At 36.4% G+C, this 21,575-nt stretch overlaps 1 protein-coding gene across 1 annotated transcript in view; it reads left to right on the top strand.

Moving 5' to 3' along the window:
- The window catches only part of LOC123869722, a 60,232-nt gene that overhangs the window by 34,892 nt on the left and 3,765 nt on the right, over nt 1–21,575 (top strand). The window contains exons 17-25 of the mRNA XM_045912721.1: nt 633–801; nt 1,428–1,594; nt 2,320–2,491; nt 3,014–3,163; nt 3,600–3,670; nt 4,450–4,566; nt 5,170–5,265; nt 5,790–5,923; nt 6,401–6,630. Of these exons, the coding sequence (XP_045768677.1) occupies nt 633–801; nt 1,428–1,594; nt 2,320–2,491; nt 3,014–3,163; nt 3,600–3,670; nt 4,450–4,566; nt 5,170–5,265; nt 5,790–5,923; nt 6,401–6,617 (1,293 nt within the window). The 3' untranslated portion in view covers nt 6,618–6,630. The remainder of the gene's footprint in view (nt 1–632; nt 802–1,427; nt 1,595–2,319; nt 2,492–3,013; nt 3,164–3,599; nt 3,671–4,449; nt 4,567–5,169; nt 5,266–5,789; nt 5,924–6,400; nt 6,631–21,575) is intronic.

Raw genomic sequence — 21,575 nt, 5'->3', positions numbered from 1 at the left:
TACATAATAAGTAGGTAATAGACTGAAATGTAACAGGACAAATAAGTAAAACTGGTCAAGTGCGAGTCGGACTCAGACACGAAGGGTTCCGTGCCATCGTACAAGATTTACGTACATAGTAAACACTTTTATGCACTGCAAATTAATGTGATTTAGTAAATTTGTTTTTTTTTAATTTTTTTGTGATGTAACTATAAATTTACGGTTTTTGGATTTTTTCATTTACTTGACCGTAGGACCTATCTTCCTGAAAACCTACCAAGTTACAAGTTACCTAGTAAAAATTAGTTATTAATATAATTACCTACAAAAATATAACATGGGTAATATTCCCCCTTCTACTAAATCGGGCGGATTTTCCGTGAAAATGTAACAAACAGACGATATTTATTAGATATGCATTTTAAATATTAATTTAAACATGGACGTAAGTGTGGATGAGTAACGTCCAGTACGAAAAGACGAAATAATCGTATTTCGTAGTCTGTTACAAAAATAATACTCACCTATTGGGTATTATTATCAACATTATTATCAACGTTGTGATGAGCCGGTTAGGTCACATAAGAATTTGTTTTTATAAAATGTAAGTAGGTACCTATTCTTATTTAGTATTCTAAATTCTGCTTAAGATGTTTAACGTATTATACTATTTTTTGATCTATTCTGTTGTCGTTAACTTACGCGTATGTCGTATAATATCAAAATTCCATAATGAATTAAAAGAATATAAAACTGATCCAGCAGTGCAAAGGCTACAGGAGTACATTCAAATAGACACCAGTATTGAGGAAAATATAGGTAAGTATATATTTGCAAAATATTTCACTCCAGTAATTCTTTTATAAAAAAAAATCTAATTTATTTAAGTATATATTGGGTAGCACTAATTATGGGCAGGGTTAAGCGCTGGATCAAGTTGAACAACAATATATTATTATTCATTGAATTTTGGGGTTGCGGTTTCAAATGATATAGTCAGATAATAAGAGTTTCTTACTAAATAACTTCTAAAAACAAGAAAAATATGAATGGGATTAGAAATAGAATTTTTTTAAAAACGTTCAACAAAATATCTTCTGTGACTAATGTAAACTTTAACTTTCGGGTTTAGCTGCGTAACACTATGTAAACGTAATGTAATGTATGTAACGTAATGTATGTATGTATGTATGTATGTGTAGTTCTATGAAGCGTCGCCGCTATGCTAAAGCTGAATTTGAAATGTTACCAAAAAATAATTTTCCAGAATTTATTTTGATAGATAATAATCGACGCACTATTTAAACCCTTCACCTATAGAGATGAATAAGGAACTACGTTAATTACTGAAGTGATTGAATTGGATTTTAATATAGAGCTGCATCAGATGTTAGATATTTTATATCATTAGAAGTACTTAGTAAATAATTAAAAAACCAATTCAGAACATGCAGCAAACTTTTGGAAGAGTCAAGCAGCTGAGTTGGGATTGCCGTTTGCTGAGTATCGACCTGCTGGGCTGCCGATATGCGTTATTACTATAAAAGGTGCCAAGCCAGAGCTACCCAGTATAATGTTAAATTCACATGCGGATGTCGTCCCGACCGATGCAGTAAGTATATCTAGACCTGACTCCTGAGTAAGACATTTTTAATTTTTTAAAGTGCAATAAAGATTATAGAAGAAAGATTCGTCAGGGTTACATCAGCTGGCGATGGAGAGAGCTATTATTTATTAGATTAGATAAGATTATGATATTTATCGATCCCATAAATATTGTATATCGTAATATAAGTAGGCACATCACAAGATCATAAAAAGTCATAAAAAGTCAGAGTGGAGTGCAATTTTTATAGTAGGTAGGTACCTACCTAACTTTATCTTATTGTTTAATAGCCTGACATCATCCTGATATGCGTTTTTGGATGCCACATGCGTTGCGATGCGAGAACTTGCGACTCGCGCGCTAGCCACGACGACGCGGACGTGTCGTTGATTGTGTAACTAGTGCTAGTATGTAGATATTATGTCAGTAGAAACTCCCGTTAATCTCAACAACTATTACTGTAGGTACAAGTATCACCCTACCTACATGATAACAAATCCAGACTGGGTTTGTCCGGATTATCTTCAACACGGCTTAGCTAATTTTGACCCGTATTGTACTTAGTATAGGTACTTCCACACGCAGGTATGTGCAAAGAGTTGTCTAGGCTACAGTTACTGTAATGGCTACTGTTTATCGATAAATTATAAACTAAAATATTACGAAATCGAAATCTGCATGACGAAATCGTGGGCAAAAGCTAGTTGATAATAAATTATTTATTTCTTCAGGATTTGTGGACATACCCTCCGTTTGCGGCACACATTGATGATAAGGGCTATTTATACGGACGCGGCGCACAGGACTGTAAGACCACCGGTGTTCAATATTTAGAAGCAATTAGAATACTCAGACAACAAAATATCACTTTAGATAGGACTGTTTATATAACAATTATGCCAGGTAAGGCTATTATACAGTTTTTTCCGATGTGGTAGAAACATATCCAAAAAAGGAATCTAATGGATCTGTTCGAAACCTCATCAAAACTACTAATTAGGATTTGAGTTAAGTAAAATCAATCCAATGCAAGTGCACGTCTTGTAACTTCGAATATCCTGACAGAAAATCTAGCCTTAATAGTACCTACCTAAGCTTTAAGCTAGGTACTTAATCTCTTCAAACTAGACACCGTAATTTTTTTAAAACATAAAATGCAAGTACCAATTTACGAGTACATAGGTAGTTAATCTTTCATGAATTCTCAGCACTACCAGCTGTGTTCAATTATTTTGCCCCAGAGGCGGTTGAACTACTGGGAATAGAGTCGCACTAGCTCAACACAACAAAAAATAAAATAAACTAATTGGTTGAACTAGTGGGAATAAGACATCTCGATAGCAATATTAGTAATTTTTTACAATCTTATTATTTTTTAACTAGATATAACGACTTCACATTCTTAATATATTATGAACATTTTAGATGAAGAAACTGGTGGTTTTAAAGGAATTGTCCCATTTGTCAAGACAGAAGAATTTAAGTCCATGAATGTTGGATTCGCATTGGATGAAGGCGTGCCGTCACCTAGTGATGAAATAATGTACGCATTTTACACCGATAAGAGACCTTGGCGTAAGACTTTCCTATTTATATTCTTAGTTAGCCACAACAATCGTCCAATAAGATGTTATATGGCAATTCGTACATTACATTAAAATGCATCCTTCCCATAGTCTTATTAGAGAGAGAGCTGTTATTTATTAGATTAGATAAGATTATGATATTTATCGATTCCATAAATATTATATATTGTAATATAAGTAGGTACATCACAAGAAGATCATAAAGTCATAAAAACTTCCAGGATAAGCTTAAAATGGGTAGTCTTTAAGATTATTCTGATTCACTTTCTTTTATTCAGCATAAAAAAAAATAAAAAACGTGTTGGTAGACGGATAGTGTTTGATAATGAAGCATAAAATGTGGTTGATTATAAGATTTCATGTATATTAAACATTTATTTAATCTTTAATCCATAATTTGTTTCAATGTTTTTTTGTAATATTAGAAATGAAGTTTGAAGTTCACGGCGCAGGCGGTCATGGGTCTTTCTTGACTGAAGGAGGCACTATAGATCAGGTAGAGCGATTGTTATATTTACTGCAACAAACATACAGCAATGGCAGTGCGACGTGACGGCGACTGCAGTAGCTATCACTGCCTATCACGCAACCGGCAACACTGCTCGTACGCATATTATATCTAATCTATATGTATTTATGTACATTGTACAATGTACCTACTTACAAGGATTTCAATCACGTCACACTACAGAAAGAGGTGCGCTTCATAACGCAATGTAACTGTGAACTAAGTATGTATTTCCTAGTATACCTAGTACGCGAAAGGTTTAAATGGCATTCGGGGAGGGAGCTAACCTGATGCGGGCCAGCGCGGGTGACACGAGCGGTTGTGCGGGGTGAAACCCCCCCCCCGTTGCCATCTCAATCTGTCGCGGACTATACCTAATCTCAGATACATATTTTAGTTTCGTACCTAAGGTAATATTATTACATTAGGTAGGTAAAAAAAAGATAGGTACCTCTTTTTTTCATTTGGAGAAGAAAAATCCTCATAGATACCGTCTGGCAGGCCCAACTCCACTCCACTCCACACACACTGGGTCCAATCCAAGTGTAGCGCCTACGGACTTAAAACCTCCTCCACTCTTCGGTATCTCCGCTCGAAATTGCAAGAAGGGTGATCCTATCTAGCAGCCGCGCGCCGTGTTGAGATGATCGCGCGGTTGTCCGTCCAGTCATACCTAGTCCAGTCATAGTGCTTGGCTTTAATTTTCATATAAGTTATAACAGAATATATTACAGGTAGTATAATGATAAAAATATTTAACATTTTAGGTCCAGACACTTATAAACACAGCTGTGGCATACAGAAATCAGCAAATCAAAATAAAGGAATCAAAACCAGAATCTGATTCTGGAGCTTACACCAGCCTTAACATTAACATGATTCAAGTAAGATCCATAAGTGATAATTATTAACAGGGCTCTCTTCGTCACTTACTCCCTACAATCGTAGTTCCGATTTCATTTGAATATTAAGCAACCGAAGTCGATGAAATGCAGACATATTCTAGAAACTAATATCTGTGTCTGTACTGTTATAAATTTTTCTAAAAATATGTAGTTTCAAAATTACAGGAGCTCAAAGATTTGTATGTGAATTATTAAGACCGTGTTACTTTGAAACCGAATATTTTAACAGAAATCTGGAAAACCACAGGTATAGATATTAGTTCCTGGAACGTTTCTACAAAATTCCATTGAGTATGATTGGTTAGTATTCCAATGAGAGATGAACTACGTTTGTATGGAGCGAGTGACGGAGAGACCCCTCTTAATTACTTAAACACTAGCCTATATTTCTATGCAGCATATCCAAGCATGCAGGCGTTACTTTGCACCTTGAAAACTAGTAACATTTAATTTCTTAAAACGCACATAAATCCAAAAAGTTAGAGGTGCGTGCCCGGGATCGAACCCCCGACCTCCGATTAGGAGGCGGACGTCCTAACCACTAGGCAATCACGTTTTATTCTTACTGACAACTTTTTCTAGGGTGGAATAGCTACCAACGTAGCACCAAGTCGCATGTCGGTTGTTGTAGATGTAAGGCTGGCAGTTGAAGAGAAAGTCTCAGACTTTCAGACTACGGTAATTTGTTTTACTAAATATCTTATTTCACTTACTTGTTGTTTCTTTTATTTGACCCTTTGTTACCTACGTAAATATTGTACCTACCTACGTAAATATGTAATACCTACTTAAGTAAATATTGTACGTAGGTAGTAATCCCTCTTAAAAAATAAATTAATAAATGTAATAATTTGTTTGCTGTCAATTTGCTAGCTTTTTACGGTTCACTGATTTTGACGAAAGCTGCAGAGTTGACTTGCATCCCGGGGACATACAGGACCTAGTCTAGATACTTTTGTTCCGGAAAATCAAAGAGCACCTACGGGATTTTTTTAAAACCTTAATCCATGTGGATGGATTCGCGCTTATCATCTAGTAATTTATAAATGACTAGCTTATGCTCGCGATTTCGTCCGCGTGGACCACACATATATAAACCCCTATTTTACCCTCATTTTAGGGTTTAAATTGTCAAAAATACTCTCTGAGTAGAGAAGATAACCTAAGAATGTAATAAAACTGATGCTCGTTAATTTTAACAGGTAAACTCTTGGATGGCAAAGCTCGGCAACAATACGAAACTAGAATTTATAAGAAGGATCAATTCTTCAGAAGCAACTGCTGTCGATGACTCCAATCAATATTGGGTGGCTATGCAAGACACACTAGGCAATTTGTACGTAAGCCTTTTTATTGAATATAGATACCTACCTATTTACGCTTTTTTTTAATTTCAAGATAGGCTTACGCTTGACGACAGTCATGCTTCTTAAAAAGCAAAAATAATTTAATTTATTTACCGAATATAATTGTTATTTATACAAGAGTTAATGTAGCTAATAATATTTTTAGGAGTCGGTGCCAATGTGGAGGCCCAAAACAATATGTAGAATAGACGGTTCGTGTGGCTTTTAGTTATTATTGGCACCGGCTCCAAAAAATATTAGGTATAATATAGAACTAAATTAACTCTTGTACATACGTAATTCGGTAATGAATTTTAATTTTTAGTGTTTGTGGTTACTGAAATCGGTTTTTATTTATTATTTAAAAAAATTTTTAGCTGTCGAGAACAGTGAATAATTATTGATGTAGTCATATCTACCCCTTATATAATGCTGAAAGGTTGACGCAATTTTCACTTTATTTTCAGAGGAGTGACTGTATTGCCGATAGTATGCCCAGGAACTACTGACATGTTGGAAATACGGGCATTAGGTATACCAGCTATCGGTTTTACGACAAACAGAAACATACCAGTCAAAGCACATGATGTGGACGAATACGTCACCATGAAGACTTTTCTCGAAGGAGTAGAAATATATGCTGCTCTCATTAAAAGCTTAGCGAATCTACCAGCTTTTACGTAAATGAGAGAATCTTGTTTCACATTTGTTTGTACGTGCTTGATAAAAAAATAAATGAATTAACAAACATTCTTTTAAGCGTTTTATTTATTTTAACATCACTACCCATACTATATAAATGCGAAAGTGTGTGTTTGTATGCTTTGTCCTTTTAGTACGCCGCCGCAACGCGACGGAGCAATTAGTCGACGTGGTTTCATGGATACCATCATGGATATATAGGAGAGTGACATGGACTACTTTTTATATCCTGAAAGATCAAAGTTTCCACGGAACTTATAAAACTAAAATCCACGCGGATAAAGGGCGGGCTAGTAAGCAATATACTTATTTCAATTAGATAAAGCAATCTTCACTCTGATTTCATGCGTCTTGTGAGTACAGTCGGTTTCAAGTTGGCTTCTAAACTTCTAAAAAATCGCTTGGCTGTACGACTTTATAGTCTTTGGTTCTATGATATGGTGGTGATTACCATTTACTATAGCCACCGAAGTCTCGGACCAGACCAGACCTACGTATATTTACATACCCATCCCGGTTCCCTATAGTAAGTAGATGATGAATATTATGATTGATAAAAAAGTTTAAAACTTGGTACCATATGTATATGTACCATAAACCGTTTTCAAAAAATCCTCAATTTTACATTACTATAGATCTACTAAAATCATTACCCATGATCCATATTATAAATCCGAAAATGTGTTTGTTAACTACATAATTGGTTGTTGTTTGGTACTTCAATCACGATGCGGAAAATTCCAATTGTATCGGAAAATCTGAGTTCCCACAGGATTTTTAAAACCCTAAATCCACGCGTACCTACGAATTCGCGCGCATCAGTTAGTGAAATATAAAAATAATGCAAAAAAGTCTAATTTTACATCTCTAGATTTATTTATTCTGTCGTTGATTTAGATCTTTGTGCCAACAGTCTCCCTCTCGGCAGTAATGGAGGTTTTCTTTCCGTACGTGCCGCAACATTTTTAAAAGGACTTTTTCGCGAGCCACCGCTCCCTGTTTGCCGACCGACGGCGGATTTGAGAATAGTCACGCTTTTAACGAACAAATGAATGCTCTGGAATAATCGGGATTCTCTGAGTAAACCGTTTAGCGCTCGATTGAGAAAAAATGCGCGTTCGCCGCGAAAATGGCGAGGATTAGTGTAACGCGACGATATGCAAGGGTTTTATTAAATTATTTTTCATGAATAGAGTCCGCTATGGGTTGCTATGATAGCGGTGATGGAATCGTGGTTATGATATCAGCTTCCTAGTCGGGGGATCCGGAGTTTAATCCCGGGCACGCCAACTTTTCAGGCTTATGTGCGTTTTATCCTTTAATGGTGACGGAAAACATTATGAGAAAATCTGCATGCCTGAGAGTTCTCCATAATCAAAGGTGTTTGAAGTCTTTCAAACCCTTTCATTCTGAGTGGAGACTCGTGCTCAGTAGTAAGCCGGCGTTAGTGATGATGGTTGATGATGATGATGGGATTCGATGGTTAAATTAAAGTTCCATGACCTAGGTAAACAAATTATTGACAATACTTACTCACATAAGTAAGTAGATTACAATTTTATCGAGGCATGGTTGAAGCGCATAGGCATGTCACCGGTTACGCTGAGTTTCTTCACTCTTTCTGTACATGTGTTGGATAGGTAAGTACTTACTCGTTCTGACAGGGCAAGATAATTTTTTAGATTGTATATTATAGGTGAGAAATTAAACTTGGTGAAACAAAAAGTGAATCTAGATGAGCGAAGGATAAATTATGTAAAATTTAAATCTAGAGATGAATGATGCGTTCAAAATATACAATTTAGAAAACAATGATGTAGTATAAATCTTGTAAAGCAGAGCGGAGCGGAGCGATGCTGGGCCGGGGGCGGGGGCGTACGGCGCTAATTGAAATAAATTGTCACGGCTGAATGTCGCCGGCACATAAATCAGAGTGCCGCGGGCTACCAGCTAAGTGCCTGCTACGAGCGCTACGCCGTAGCAACGATCAGACAGGACGCCTGAAAAATAATGAATACGTTTAATAATAAACGTTTTTAAAATAAGCTCCCAGAAGACATATTTAGAGATTAGAGAAGAGATGTAACTAGTTTAATTTTTTTAAATTAAACGTTAATCTATTGAAAATCCTAATACAATATAAAGAATTATTTGAATGATAGGAAATCTTGGGAATGAATTGCTTCAACAGCTTAGCTTTGATAGTTCTAATTTAGTTTTAATTTATATTATGAAATGGTTATAAAATAATGAAAAGAATACCCGGATGACTTCTTCTGAGACCCTGGACGCGTTTTGAACTCTTGCAGCTTTCGTTTTAAGTTTGCGTATCCGATATTATCCGACTGTGCGTGAGACCTCTAATACTGTTTTATTACTTTACCATCCGAGCCTAGCAGGTCGCCGAACTTTTAGTAAGTGTTGATAGGAAGCAAATATAGACTGTGATGGTCGGTCTATATTTCCCTATCTCTATCACAAAGGATGACGCTCTCAGAGAAACCGCGAGACGAATTAATTCAGCCAAACACGGCAAGTGCGCGATTTTTCCCTCTGCACTCATTTGTCACCCGCGCAGGTGTATGCTATCACACCGGTGAAAGCGACCACACATTACCGCCAAACACTTGGATATGGTAAACTGAACGTAATACGTATGCGTAGACCGTATACGTAACACTTGTAAGTACAGGCAAGCATCGTGAAAGCGGACATCCGAAGTGGAAATGTGGTCTAACAGATGAAACTTCTGTCAGCAGCCTACATGGATAGATTTGGTTAAAAGACATAATAATCTCGGCCCTTGTCCATAAAGTAAAAAGAGGTTTGTGTAAGTATGTAAGTAGGTAGGTGTTTACTTGTGCGGGTGGCCCGGTTTATTTGCTGACCAGTGTGTTTTCATAAGATTACTAGACCAGTTATAATAATATTAATTAATAAAAGCTCGTACAGCTCTAAATATATCCGTATTTATTGTAGCCAATTAAAAAGGAAGATTTTAATTTCGACGCATATTTTTTTGTTATTAAATATAATAAGCTAATCCATTTGCACCTAAGTGAATTTGTTTTATCGTTAAGCTGCTTCTTTCTGGTCTCTCTACAATCATCAACGCCAGCGTGGCAGCTTGGCAGCTGGCGAGGCGACTGATGCCGTGATGAATTAACGAAGAGGCACAGAATAGGGAATGGTGGAAAAATCGAAGGGAAGCCTTTGTCTAGACGTGGGACAGTACAGGCTAATTTAGATTAGATTTCTGATAAATCCAATCCATATAGGTACTTACCTACCAATCCTACCATACCAATAACTAACTAGCTTACATTCGGATAAATTCTAGGCAGGTACCTATTTTCCGACTAAAATAAATTTATATCTTGATTTATCATATCCGTGGTTTTCTTGGATCCTCAATGATATCACTAATGATGCCAAATGGACTCCATGTAGAATGTGAATAACTTTGTTTGAAACGTACCTACACAGAATACAAATAGAACTCTCAACTCTCAGAGTTATGTTCCCACAGATTACTAATTAATCATCCGGTATAACTATGTAATACTTCTTTATAATATTTATAAGCTTGGAGCTTGTGAGGGCCAGATCTTCACTATTTTATAAAAGCTGAAAGTGTTCTCTGCGCATTGGACAACACAGGAAGGCAACGATCAGCGACTATGAAGTTTGGACCATGATGGTTTTGGCAGATAACAGGTAACAAAGACGTATAAAATCTTTCGTTAAAGTATAAGGTCTGATTTTTTATTTTTTCTTCGGAATAGTATTAGAAATCACGTAATACATTGCTAGATCGGTACACAGTATCATGGTAGCCACCTGCCAGACATCCAAGACATGTTAAAGTTAGGGGTGACTGGCAGGGGGATGCCAACTTTCAGCTTTTATAAAATAACGAATGTCTGGCCCTCCTGGGCTCTTAGTTCATAAGATGTCACTTTATCAGTTCAAAACTAGATATACGCAGCGAATTTAACTTGATGTTTTGTAAGCCATAATGTATCAGTATTTGGCATTTGTAAATAAAACCCTTGTTCACGACACTTAATATAGACATACTTATAATAAACTTTGAAATTATTATTATTTAAGTAGTGCTTATAATATACATTGAAATTATTATTAACTAGCTGATGCCCGCGACTTCGTCCGCATGGATTTACGTTTTTCAAAATCCCGCGAGAACTCTTTGATTTTCCGGAATAAAAAGTAGCCTATGTGTTAATCCAGGGTATAATCTATCTCGATTCTAAACAGCCAAATCCGTCCAGTTGTTTTTGCCTGATTAACAAACATCCAAACATCCACACTTTCACATTTATAATAGGTATTAGTAGGATTAAGTAGTAGCTACCTACTACTTAATCCTACTTACTTATAGACCATACATAGTTTTTCAATCCTTCAGCATTTTAACTTTCAATCGAGAAATAAAACATCTTAAATGCAGTATAAAGACATAAATGGTTCATACAAGAAATGTAAACAACTGAAGGACTTATTAAACACTCATCAGAAGTTGTTCTATTCGGTGAACAAATAGGGCTTAAGCGGGGCCCGGTCGACAATGGCCCGGTCACGCGCACATTATTTGAAGTGTTCAAGCGCTTAACACACCCATGCCGCGTGGCTCTGTAGGGTAAACATCATGCGAGGTTGACGGTATCACAATCATTTTAATAGACAATCGGTTAAAAACTTAAATTATGGAAATTCTTTGGGTATGATACTCATATCATATATATATGATTCGGAAAGTATTTCCATAATAATTATTAGTATTTAATTCTTACTTACATAAAAGAATATAAAAGTCTCTCCGCTGCCTTTGTGCGCTGTTCGTGCGCTCTGATCTCAGAAACTGTAAGAATTTTCATTCAGAATTCACCAATTGCATATGGATATTAATTACCATTCTTTCTTTCTTTGATGGTGTTGATTCTTCGAGAAGATTTAAGTGTAAGTATAATAATTAACAAAAGTTTCTTACAAATCGCCAGAACTATGGTAATGAATTGTCGAATAAATTGATTTAGAATGCCGCAACCTGGATAAACCTAATGGTATTATGAAAACGATGACATTGTGGAGGTGTTGCTCTTCAATATTACTCACAATAATCAAAAATGTACCTATTTAAAAAATACTATCACAAATCCGTGCTGTTTTGGTTACCCGAGTGAAGCTGGAGTGTGTCGGTAGTTGTGACAATGGAGAAAGAGCCAGTGCGTGCCAGAGCTTCGTTATTTTATAAAAGCTGAAAGTAAGCACGCACTGGCTCTCTCTCTATAAGTGATCTCAGTAGACAGGAGCACAGCTCTGACAGGAGTGTCAAGAATAACCAAGACTGTCCCGAAACTCTTATACATATTATGTGGGAACCATAGCCCCGTGACCTGTGGGGTGAACACCCCATACGCTCCATGTGTTATTTTTTCAAAAATGAACAATCCTAAAGAATATAACTCTCAATTGATTTTAAATTTAAAATAAGTGTTATTTTTAAAACATAAGTTTTTGTCCAATTGTTTCCTACTGGTGGACAAGCGTGAGATTTTCTCATTCATGCAAATATATATAAGTTCTGTCAACAAAGGCTGGAAAGCTTGTTGATTCTTATACCATATTTAAGTATACTTTTATTTTATTTTTTTATTATATTAGATTTTTCTATTACCTAGGCTATTAATGGGTAACTCTTTTTTTACCTGGTTGGATTACAATATCAAGTTTCTATCTTATTCGTTTTTGTTCCAAGGACTGTTTCAGTCAAATACAACATTTACAAATTTTTGAATCGTTATATCTCAGAAACGGTGGCTCATAGGAAAAAAGTATTGAAACATTTTTTATAGATAATTTTATGATCTACTTGTTTTATATATATGTATTTTGTTCGATATATTTTCATGATAAAACTTACCATTTTGCTGAAAATCGTGAAAAGCTCATTATTTTGACCTTTGACCTTGAATTTTAAAAAAATCCATACAGGAGAAAGTTAAGGAGCTTTCAAATTTTATTTATGATTATATTTTGAATAATTTCATCAATTTTCAGCTTGTTGCGAATTTATGTAGCTCCGAATGTCTAAATTGACGGGACTACTAAGGCATTAACTATTTGCTGCTACATACCTACCTCATATTTTAAATGATTTATTTGTAAAGCATAACACACTGTATAAGTAAAGGATGAAACGCCGCGACCTTTGAATCAACAAAACGCTATGCCTCGCGTCACGGATTTGTTAAAACAACAGCGGACAGTGACGTATAAGTTGGGCAATAGTTTCAAAATCACGTAGGTAGGTGGAAAGAAAAAAAAACACTTTTAGACATGATTTTTAATCCTGTTTTAAACATAATGTTTAATGTTTTGTGTTACAAACAGTGTTTTTCCAACCGTGTCCATTTCGCTAATCTTATAGACTCTCGCTGTAAGTACCTATGTAGGACGTAAGTAATAAGTCGTAGAGCTAGGCTACCTTTGATAAATCGATTTTATTGTTAGTCGAATGTAAACAAGGTCGGTCATCCGTCGGACGTGTGTTAGGTCGCTTAAATTTTCAAAACGATCTTGCGGTGGCGTCCGCAGATCGTGTAATAAGCCGTAAGTCTACGTCGCACGTGGCATTTTCGCTTCGTAGCTCGATTTCAATTCAAAAGCCGTATGCGCCGCCCCCTATATAAAAGGCGGTCGCCTATTGGCCGTCGACACCGCCCAGTCAATTAAAGCTCCCTTCTCACCCCTAGATCTTACTTGACATTTTAATGTTTGCTATCCTGATAGATTTCTGAAAGAGTTTTTCTACCCGTTGTCCATGAAAACGGTCTTTTGGGAGAGGCTGAAATGTAGATATGGTGAAATATGTAAAGTGAAACGATTAAGTAACACTCGTTTTATTATTTTTATCATAATACTATACAAGGTACCTACATAAAATTAATTTCGTCAATTTTATTTGTCATGGTCAAGACAGGTATGAAAGGTAGATACTGAACACATTTAATGCTACCTAGAAGCGAAGTTAGGTAAGAAGGTTGGTAGGTACATTCCTTGGGATATACCTAAGCTTGTCGGTATAAAATAAAAGGCTTTATACCTAAGTTACGCAAGAAAGTCATAACTTATCATTCTAGTCAAAACAAAAAAGTCGCAAAAACATAATACTACTCGATTGTAATACTGAAATAAAAATTTTGGCCCTATAATATTGTGTTTACATGTAACACAGATTCGCCGCCACTGATACTGTGACAATGTAGCCTGTGGACCGAGACACAAGATGGGATCACAGCGCTCCCTCTCGCACTCCACCCTTGCAGATATCCCGGTCCTTTTCAGGGGTGGGACTCGATGTAATCAGGGGATGATGTGACTCGCGATCTCCGCAGAGGCTTCAAAGATCACAATTATCAGACCAGTCTGTCGAATGCCGCGACTGAGTGGCGAAGTCATTATAGAAAAGTCACCCAAACTTTCGAACCGCAAATCTGACCAGCACAGCATCCCTTTGGACTTATGCTACCGAGCTTTTATTTAAACGGGAGTGATAAGAGAATATTAATTTAATCTTTTTTCATTTTGTAATTAATATAATTTAATAAATAAAAATTTAGTCGTTTTGCTATATTATCTTGTGTAATTAACGGTTAAAACGGACAGATTGAATGGGAATAATTTTCAAAGCCTGGTGAGTGATTCAACCGGCGAGCTGTCGTCCTTTTGGGAAAAACAACGGGTGCCGGCCACGGCTTTCCGTAGGATGGGAACAGGTCAGTAAACCTTTTACATTTGTAGGAAATGTGCTGCTTTAAAAGAGATTTGTTTTATCTCATTACAAGTTAGCCCTTGACTGGAATCTCAGATGATGCAGTTTTAAGATAGAAACGGGCTAACTTGAAAGGGGTAGGGCAGTTTTATTCAACCCACACCTAACATCCCTTATCGGTTTCTACACGACATCATACCGGAAAGGTAAAAAAGGATTGAAAGCTTAGAGAATAAAAATTAAATTAAAAATTTAAAAAACCCCCGACACATAAACCTCTAAAAAGTAAAAAAATAATAGGTAAGTATGTATGGGCCCTTTAAGAATAGTATAAATAGTAAAGTTTTTATCCAAGCGCTCGTTGCGCCAGGGGACCGCTACCTATCATAAACTATGAAAGTCATCTGTTGTAGAAAGAATAGTTTTTTGTAGAAAGAAGAACTTTAGCGGTCCCCCGACGCAACGAGCGCTTGGATAAAAACTTTACTATTTATACTATTCTTAAAGGGCCCATACATACTTACCTATTATTTTTTTACTTTTTAGAGGTTTATGTGTCGGGGGTTTTTTAAATTTTTAATTTAATTTTTATTTCACGCTTTTTAAACTTTTATTTATAAATTACCGTTTATTTGTGCCATTCTAAGACCCAATTTCTATAATAATATAAATCCAATAAGGCAGCTAATATCTCTTCAAAAGTAACATCAATGTTATGTTAATAATTATACGTTCCATGAAATATTTTTAACCGAACATCACTAAATCAAGAATTATCTGAATGACTCACAAAGTATTCACTTATAGTTTAACACGACCAAAACGAAATATCTGTTTCTAACATGTCGTTGCTTTAAAAATGTACCCATTTTACGTAGTCGTATAATATTTCGCTTTTTAAGATATACGATTAAATTGAAATCGACTTTCACCCGATGAAATAAGGAATAAAGTGGCTTGTATTTTATTTTGTTTGTTATTGCATGTCAAATTTTTATTTGACATAACTTTCAAAAACCGGTCAAGTGCGAGTCTGCCTCACACATGAAGAGTTCCGTGCAAGTTTTTTTTTATGTAATGACAATTCAGTTGTCGGATTTTTCTCTTTACTTGGGCCACAGGAGTAGAGTGCTTGGGCTATAAGATATTGCTACCTGCCTTTCATGATTCTAGGTAAACGGGAAGTACCCAATTTATAAGTTTTGATTCTCTTGAAAGATGCGACAGACGGACACACAGACAGACAACGAAGTGGTGAAGGAAAACACCGTCAGGAAACCTGCATGCTTGAGAGTTGGCCATAATGCTCCCTCAAAGGTGCGTGAGGTCTGCCAATACGTGCTTGGCCAGTGTGGTAGCTTCTCATTCTGAGAGGAGACTTGTGCTCAGTAGTGAGCCGGCGATGGGTTGATCCTGATGATGATGAATTTTAAACGTATTTTGTCAAAGTAAATAAGCTGAGTTCGAGCAGATAAAATAAAAGAAGGTGGCAATCCAAACCTGCGCGACAAAGCGACTACGAAGCGGGAACCTCAGCCGCGCGGAGGGTCATCGCCTCCCACGATATTTAATGATGCCATGCACTCCTACGCGACTACAACTGTCGAGACTCAAAATTTTTTTTTTCTCTACAGATACCTACTGAACCCTAAAAATAGTTTGACTATAGTTTGGGCTTGGGTTGATTGTTCGTGGCCTTTGGTTAACTGTTGGATATTATAATTGAATTGATGTTTTGTCGTTTAACTGTGATTATAATATTTTATAAATTAGAAATTCCGCGCCTACGATCCTAAGTATCTGAGTTTTCCAAAACATCATTTTCAAATAAATAATTATGTATCTAGGCAACGTCCATCTTGATAGCTTGACATTTGTAAATTGACATAATATTATGAACCTCTGTTACAATAGTGAAAGATCCCAGGGCCACCAGAGGTCACGTATTTTCTGACGAACGAAATGTGGACGATTGAGTAGTGTTAGTATGTACTAAGAACGCATGCCTACAGACCTGCTAGCTTGCTTAGACGGCCAATTTTCAGGTATCAGGTAATAAAGGTACATAAAAACATTATTTACCTCACGTAAATTCTCCAATTTTTTTAATTTTTAGCAGATTTTTTAAAATATTAATAATTAATTGACATAAGTAAACTATAAGAGAGTGAGAAAGAGAGAGAGAGAGAAGTCAATACATCCTAATACATGTCTCACTCAGTCTCATGCGCGTAGATAATGCCCTCGCGCTCAAACCCACAGAGGCATTAAAATTGAATTTAGGGGATGATTGGCCCTCTGGATCGGTCTGTCTTCTTGTAACAGGTTTTAAAATAGTTGCCTGGTGGACATATATAAAAATGGAGCGTCAGAATTTACGTGCAGTTAAGTAATTACTTGTTTTGGGAGCTTTAAAGCGTCTGCAAAGCAATACGGCCGACGCGGGAAGTGTCTAGGAGTATTGGCGACTTATTCAAATTCAAATTCAAATTCAAAATGTTTTTATTCAATTAGACTTTTACAAGTTCTTTCGAATCGTCAAAAGCATCTACCACTGGTTCGGAATGCCTTTCCTACCGAGAAGAACCAGCAAGAAACTCGGCGGTTGCTCTTTTCAAAGATTTGATATACAATATTATGCCATGTATAAAAGCAATTGAAGTCCTGCGCATTGCTGGAGCGAATCGAAGTTTAAATCCACGCTTTTTTATCATTTACATAATCTTCGATAGTATAATATGCTTTTCTCAAGAGCATATTTTTAATAGATTTTTTGAACCTGTGTAAAGGCAAGTCCAAAATTGACTGAGGAATTTTGTTATAGAAGATTATACCCATTCCCACAAATGACTTTTGGACCTTCCTGAGACGGAGCGTAGGAGCGTAGGAGTCGCAAGCCTATTTTTAAGGATATTGCCTAAAATATACGTAAAAATCAGCTTGGAGAATTTACGTGAGGTAAGTAATGTTTTTATGTACCTTGATTATCAGAAACCTGAAAATTGGCCGTCTAAGCAAGCTAGCAGGTAGGCTAGGCATGCGTTCTTAGTACTTACTAACACTACTCAATCGTACATATTTCCTTTGTCAGAAAATACGTAACCTCTGGTGGCCCTGAGATAAAAGTAATAAGAAAACCAGAAAAGAGCTGATAACTTCCAAACGGCTGAACCAATTTTTTTGGATTATAGCTAAGAACACTCTCGATCAAGCCACCTTTCAAACAAAAAAAACTAAATTAAAATCGGTTCATTCGTTTAGGCGCTACGAGGCCACAGACAGATACACAGATACACCGATACACAGATACACAGATACACCGATACACAGATACACAGATACACAGATACACAGATACACACGTCAAACTTATAACACCCCTCTTTTTGGGTCGGGGGTTAAAAATTTAGGAAGGTAAAAATAAAACTTTTGACAGGATTTAAAAAAAGTTTTAAAAGCGTCACTCAAATGCTTCAAAAGATTCATCAAAAGCTTCGTCTACTAAGGTGTTAGTAAAAGCTATATTTCGTAATAAATCTAGTATAGGACTTTAATTGTGTAAGTACTGCCTATTATTATGATTCTAATACGGACCCGCCGCCGGCCCAGCTGACTGCTCTCCTATGCGAATTATGCTTCATCTAGCCCTAAGGGCTAATTCACACGAGAGCTTTTTTAACGTCCGTTAAAAAAAGCGTTCAAATAGGACAAATGCATTCCCCAGTATCTGTTCACATGTCAACGCTTTTTTAACGCGCACTTTGCATTATCAGCGCAACGCCGGGGTTTAATGCAATTTTAACGCTCGTGCGAATTAGCTTTAATTAACATGAGCACGTTAAAAAAACTCTCGTGCGGATGAGGCCTTAGGTTTTGTTTTGTTATTTTACAATTAAGTAATTAAATAGTCATAAAATTATAACCAATCAAAAATTTGCCTGTACCTATCTACTCAACCATTTTTAGGGTTCCATACCTCAAAAGGAAAAACGGAACCCTTATAGGATCACTTCGTTGTCTGTCTGTCTGTCTGTCCGTCGTACTTATCTGTTAAGAAACCTATAGGATGCTTCCCGTTGACCTAGAATCATGAAATTTGGCAGGTAGGTAGGTCTTATATGCACAAATACAGGAATAAATCTGAAAACCGCGAATTTGTGGCAACATCATTAAAAAAAATGTTTCAATTTGCAAAGTAAGATAACTATACCAAGTGGGGTATCATATGAAAGGACTTTACCTATAAATTCTAAAACAGGGTTTTATTCATTTTTATATTTAATAGTTTTTGATTTATCGTGCAAAATGTTGGTAAAATACCCGAGTACGGAACCCTCAGTGCGCGAGTCTGACTTGCACTTGCCCGTTTTTATGGATATTGTAGGACAGAACTGATGATATTTTTTTTAAACTGTATTAAGTTGTTAAATATGAAATTCTAAGTAAGCAGATTTTTTTAATGGTAGTCAAAAATTTAATGGTGTAGATATATTATGGCACACGTTGTAGCTAGGTAAATACTTGTACAAAGCAGTTTATAGTAAGCATACAGAGAACGTCTAAGATCAGTGAGTCGAAACAAATCCTCATCCTTGTGAATGTAACTTAGGGACGAACCCGAAACTTCGTTAGTTCACGCTCCCTTGACAAACTCTTGCTAACTTTACACAGGATGTTCCTAATTACAGAATAATTATGTAAGTAAACGTAAGTATAATACATACTTTTATTAAAAGCAGTTAGATATTTATTTTATGACAAGATTGTTTACTTTTTATAACTTAGCTACTAATTAGAAAGTTGTATAGTTAGCTTTCATACCTACTCACTTTGATAATAAGTCTGATTAAACAAAATAAATTAAGCAACTTAACCAAGCAAAACCCATTACCTAGTATAACTAATAAGTTACCACTAATGATCAACCACTACTTAGTCTGCATTTATTTTAATCTTCTTTTATTTTACCATGGGATTTAAAAAAATCTCAGTGAAATTATAACCAGTTTCTCGGTTCATTAGTTTAGGAGCTACAATGCCACAGACAGATACACAGGTACACACGTCAAACTTATTACACCCCTCTTTTTGGGTCGGCGGTCTTTCTATTTTTATGTTGTAGGCATAGATAAGATTCTTAATTGTAGGTTAAGTTTTATACTACCCACTAAAGTTACCTATTGTAAGATTTATGCTATTTTCAAGAAAGATTTAAAAAGTAAGTGGGCTACGGATACCGCAACTGCCTGTATAAAGATTAAACGCAAACTTTGCTTAAATTACAGAGAGTCATTCGTCACACAGTCACAACTCTACTTGGATATTAACACAGACGTATCTTCATATTTTATTACATGGATACCTAGGTATATCATTAAAATTAAGATGGAGTCTAACTAACTTTTAAGCATACTATCAATGATAATTTTGCAAACGGCGATTTGTAAAATATATCTAACATAAATGGCGAAATTCTACTACTTTTCTGTGACTTATATACGAGTATGTACAGAGAGGTACCTAATTAAAATTAGTTTTTATTCGCCTCGCCTGCATAGTTATTTTCACTGGGAGCGGCAGCTTATTGAATAGATAGAGCATCATATTATCAGAGGTAAGATTAAATATTCATTATCATCATCATCATCATCAGCCTGTGGATGTCCACTTCTGGACATAGGCCTTCCCTAAAAGAGCGCCACCACACCCGGTCCTCAGCCTTCCTCATCCAGCCACTTCCCGCTAGCCGCTTAATATCATCGCTCCATCGTGCTGGAGGGCGTCCCACACTGCGTTTGCTTAAACGCGATCTCCACTCAAGGACTTTACGGCTCCAACGGCCATCGCCTCTACGACAAGCCTGGCCTGCCCACTGCCACTTCAGCTTGCTAATAGTTTGGGCTATGTCAGTGGCCTTGGTTCCCCTGCGGTTCTCCTCATTTCGGATCTTATCCCTCAAGGAAACTCCTAACATAGCCCTCTCCATAGCTCGCTGAGCAACTTTGAATTTGTGGACAAGGCCGTTTGTCAGTGTCCACGTTTCAGCACCATAGGTGAGGACGGGAAGGACACACTGGTTAAAGATTAAATATTGCTGGTGCAATTTTAATAAGTAGGTAAAATCAAGGGATTAGCATTAATATGTTTGCGGTGAATTAGAGAGTGTGACGTTTCACACGACTATCGTATTTTGTCGCGCATTACGTCGAGTTCGGTGCACAGGGCTCACGCATCGGTGCATCTACATACGATCAACGGTGATACGAGGCTGCGACCCCTCCTCCTGCCTATATATTGTCTATGTTTACTCGTATGTTGTCTTTACAACGCTTAGCACCGGCATTAAAGCCCCTAGGTATCTAAGTAGTTCATTATCAGCCTTTTTATTCCGAACCTTACTATACTATGTTCGATTTTTGTTATAGAATAATATAATCTACGGTATTACTCCTTTGATCAGCAATTTGACCCCATCGCAAATTCTAGAAGTTTTTTCCATTGTTTATATACTACTTGGGTTCCCAGGTTTTCCACTAAGGAATGTTAGCTTATTTTGGAGAGCACGCCAGTAACTTTCATTCCCGATCTACTTACTTACATAGTAGATAATACTACTATTTGACATTTCGCTACGTAGGTAGCTGTCTTGATATTTCTTGATACTTGATGAACTCCATATGAGGAATACCTATCTTATCTATCTAGAGAGATCCACAAATGCTGTTAATTCGTTTAGTTGTGAAAGATTTTACGTAATTTTTCATTGAGTTTTTCTTTGCTAAATTCTTTAATGCTTATTTTGCTTCTACAAGAAAATCCTTTTCAAACACTAAAGGGGATAATTACGACACTTCGCGGCTTCTCTTGAAGGCCCGAAAGACGATCAGTAAAGTCGTCTAAGCCCATTTCAGTAAAAAAGAAAAGATCTCTTCTTGAAAAGGATTCGCGGCATTAAGCGCGGCTGCTTGTTACACCGTAGTCAGAACTCTTTTGATAACTAAAGAATAAAAACCTATTACAATAATAATAATTATTAATTACATTATCAGGGCGTCAGCACGAAACGCAGATGTCAGAATTTATTGCATCCTTTGTAGCGTAGAGCTAACTCCTTCGTAGATCTACATCTACAGCATATCTACAGA

The sequence above is a fragment of the Maniola jurtina genome, chromosome 11 (genome assembly GCF_905333055.1).
Source record: "Maniola jurtina chromosome 11, ilManJurt1.1, whole genome shotgun sequence".
Classification (NCBI taxonomy): Eukaryota; Metazoa; Arthropoda; class Insecta; order Lepidoptera; family Nymphalidae; genus Maniola; species Maniola jurtina.
Note: the sequence above shows the minus strand (reverse complement) of the source record. Positions and strands in the feature narration are given on the sequence as shown.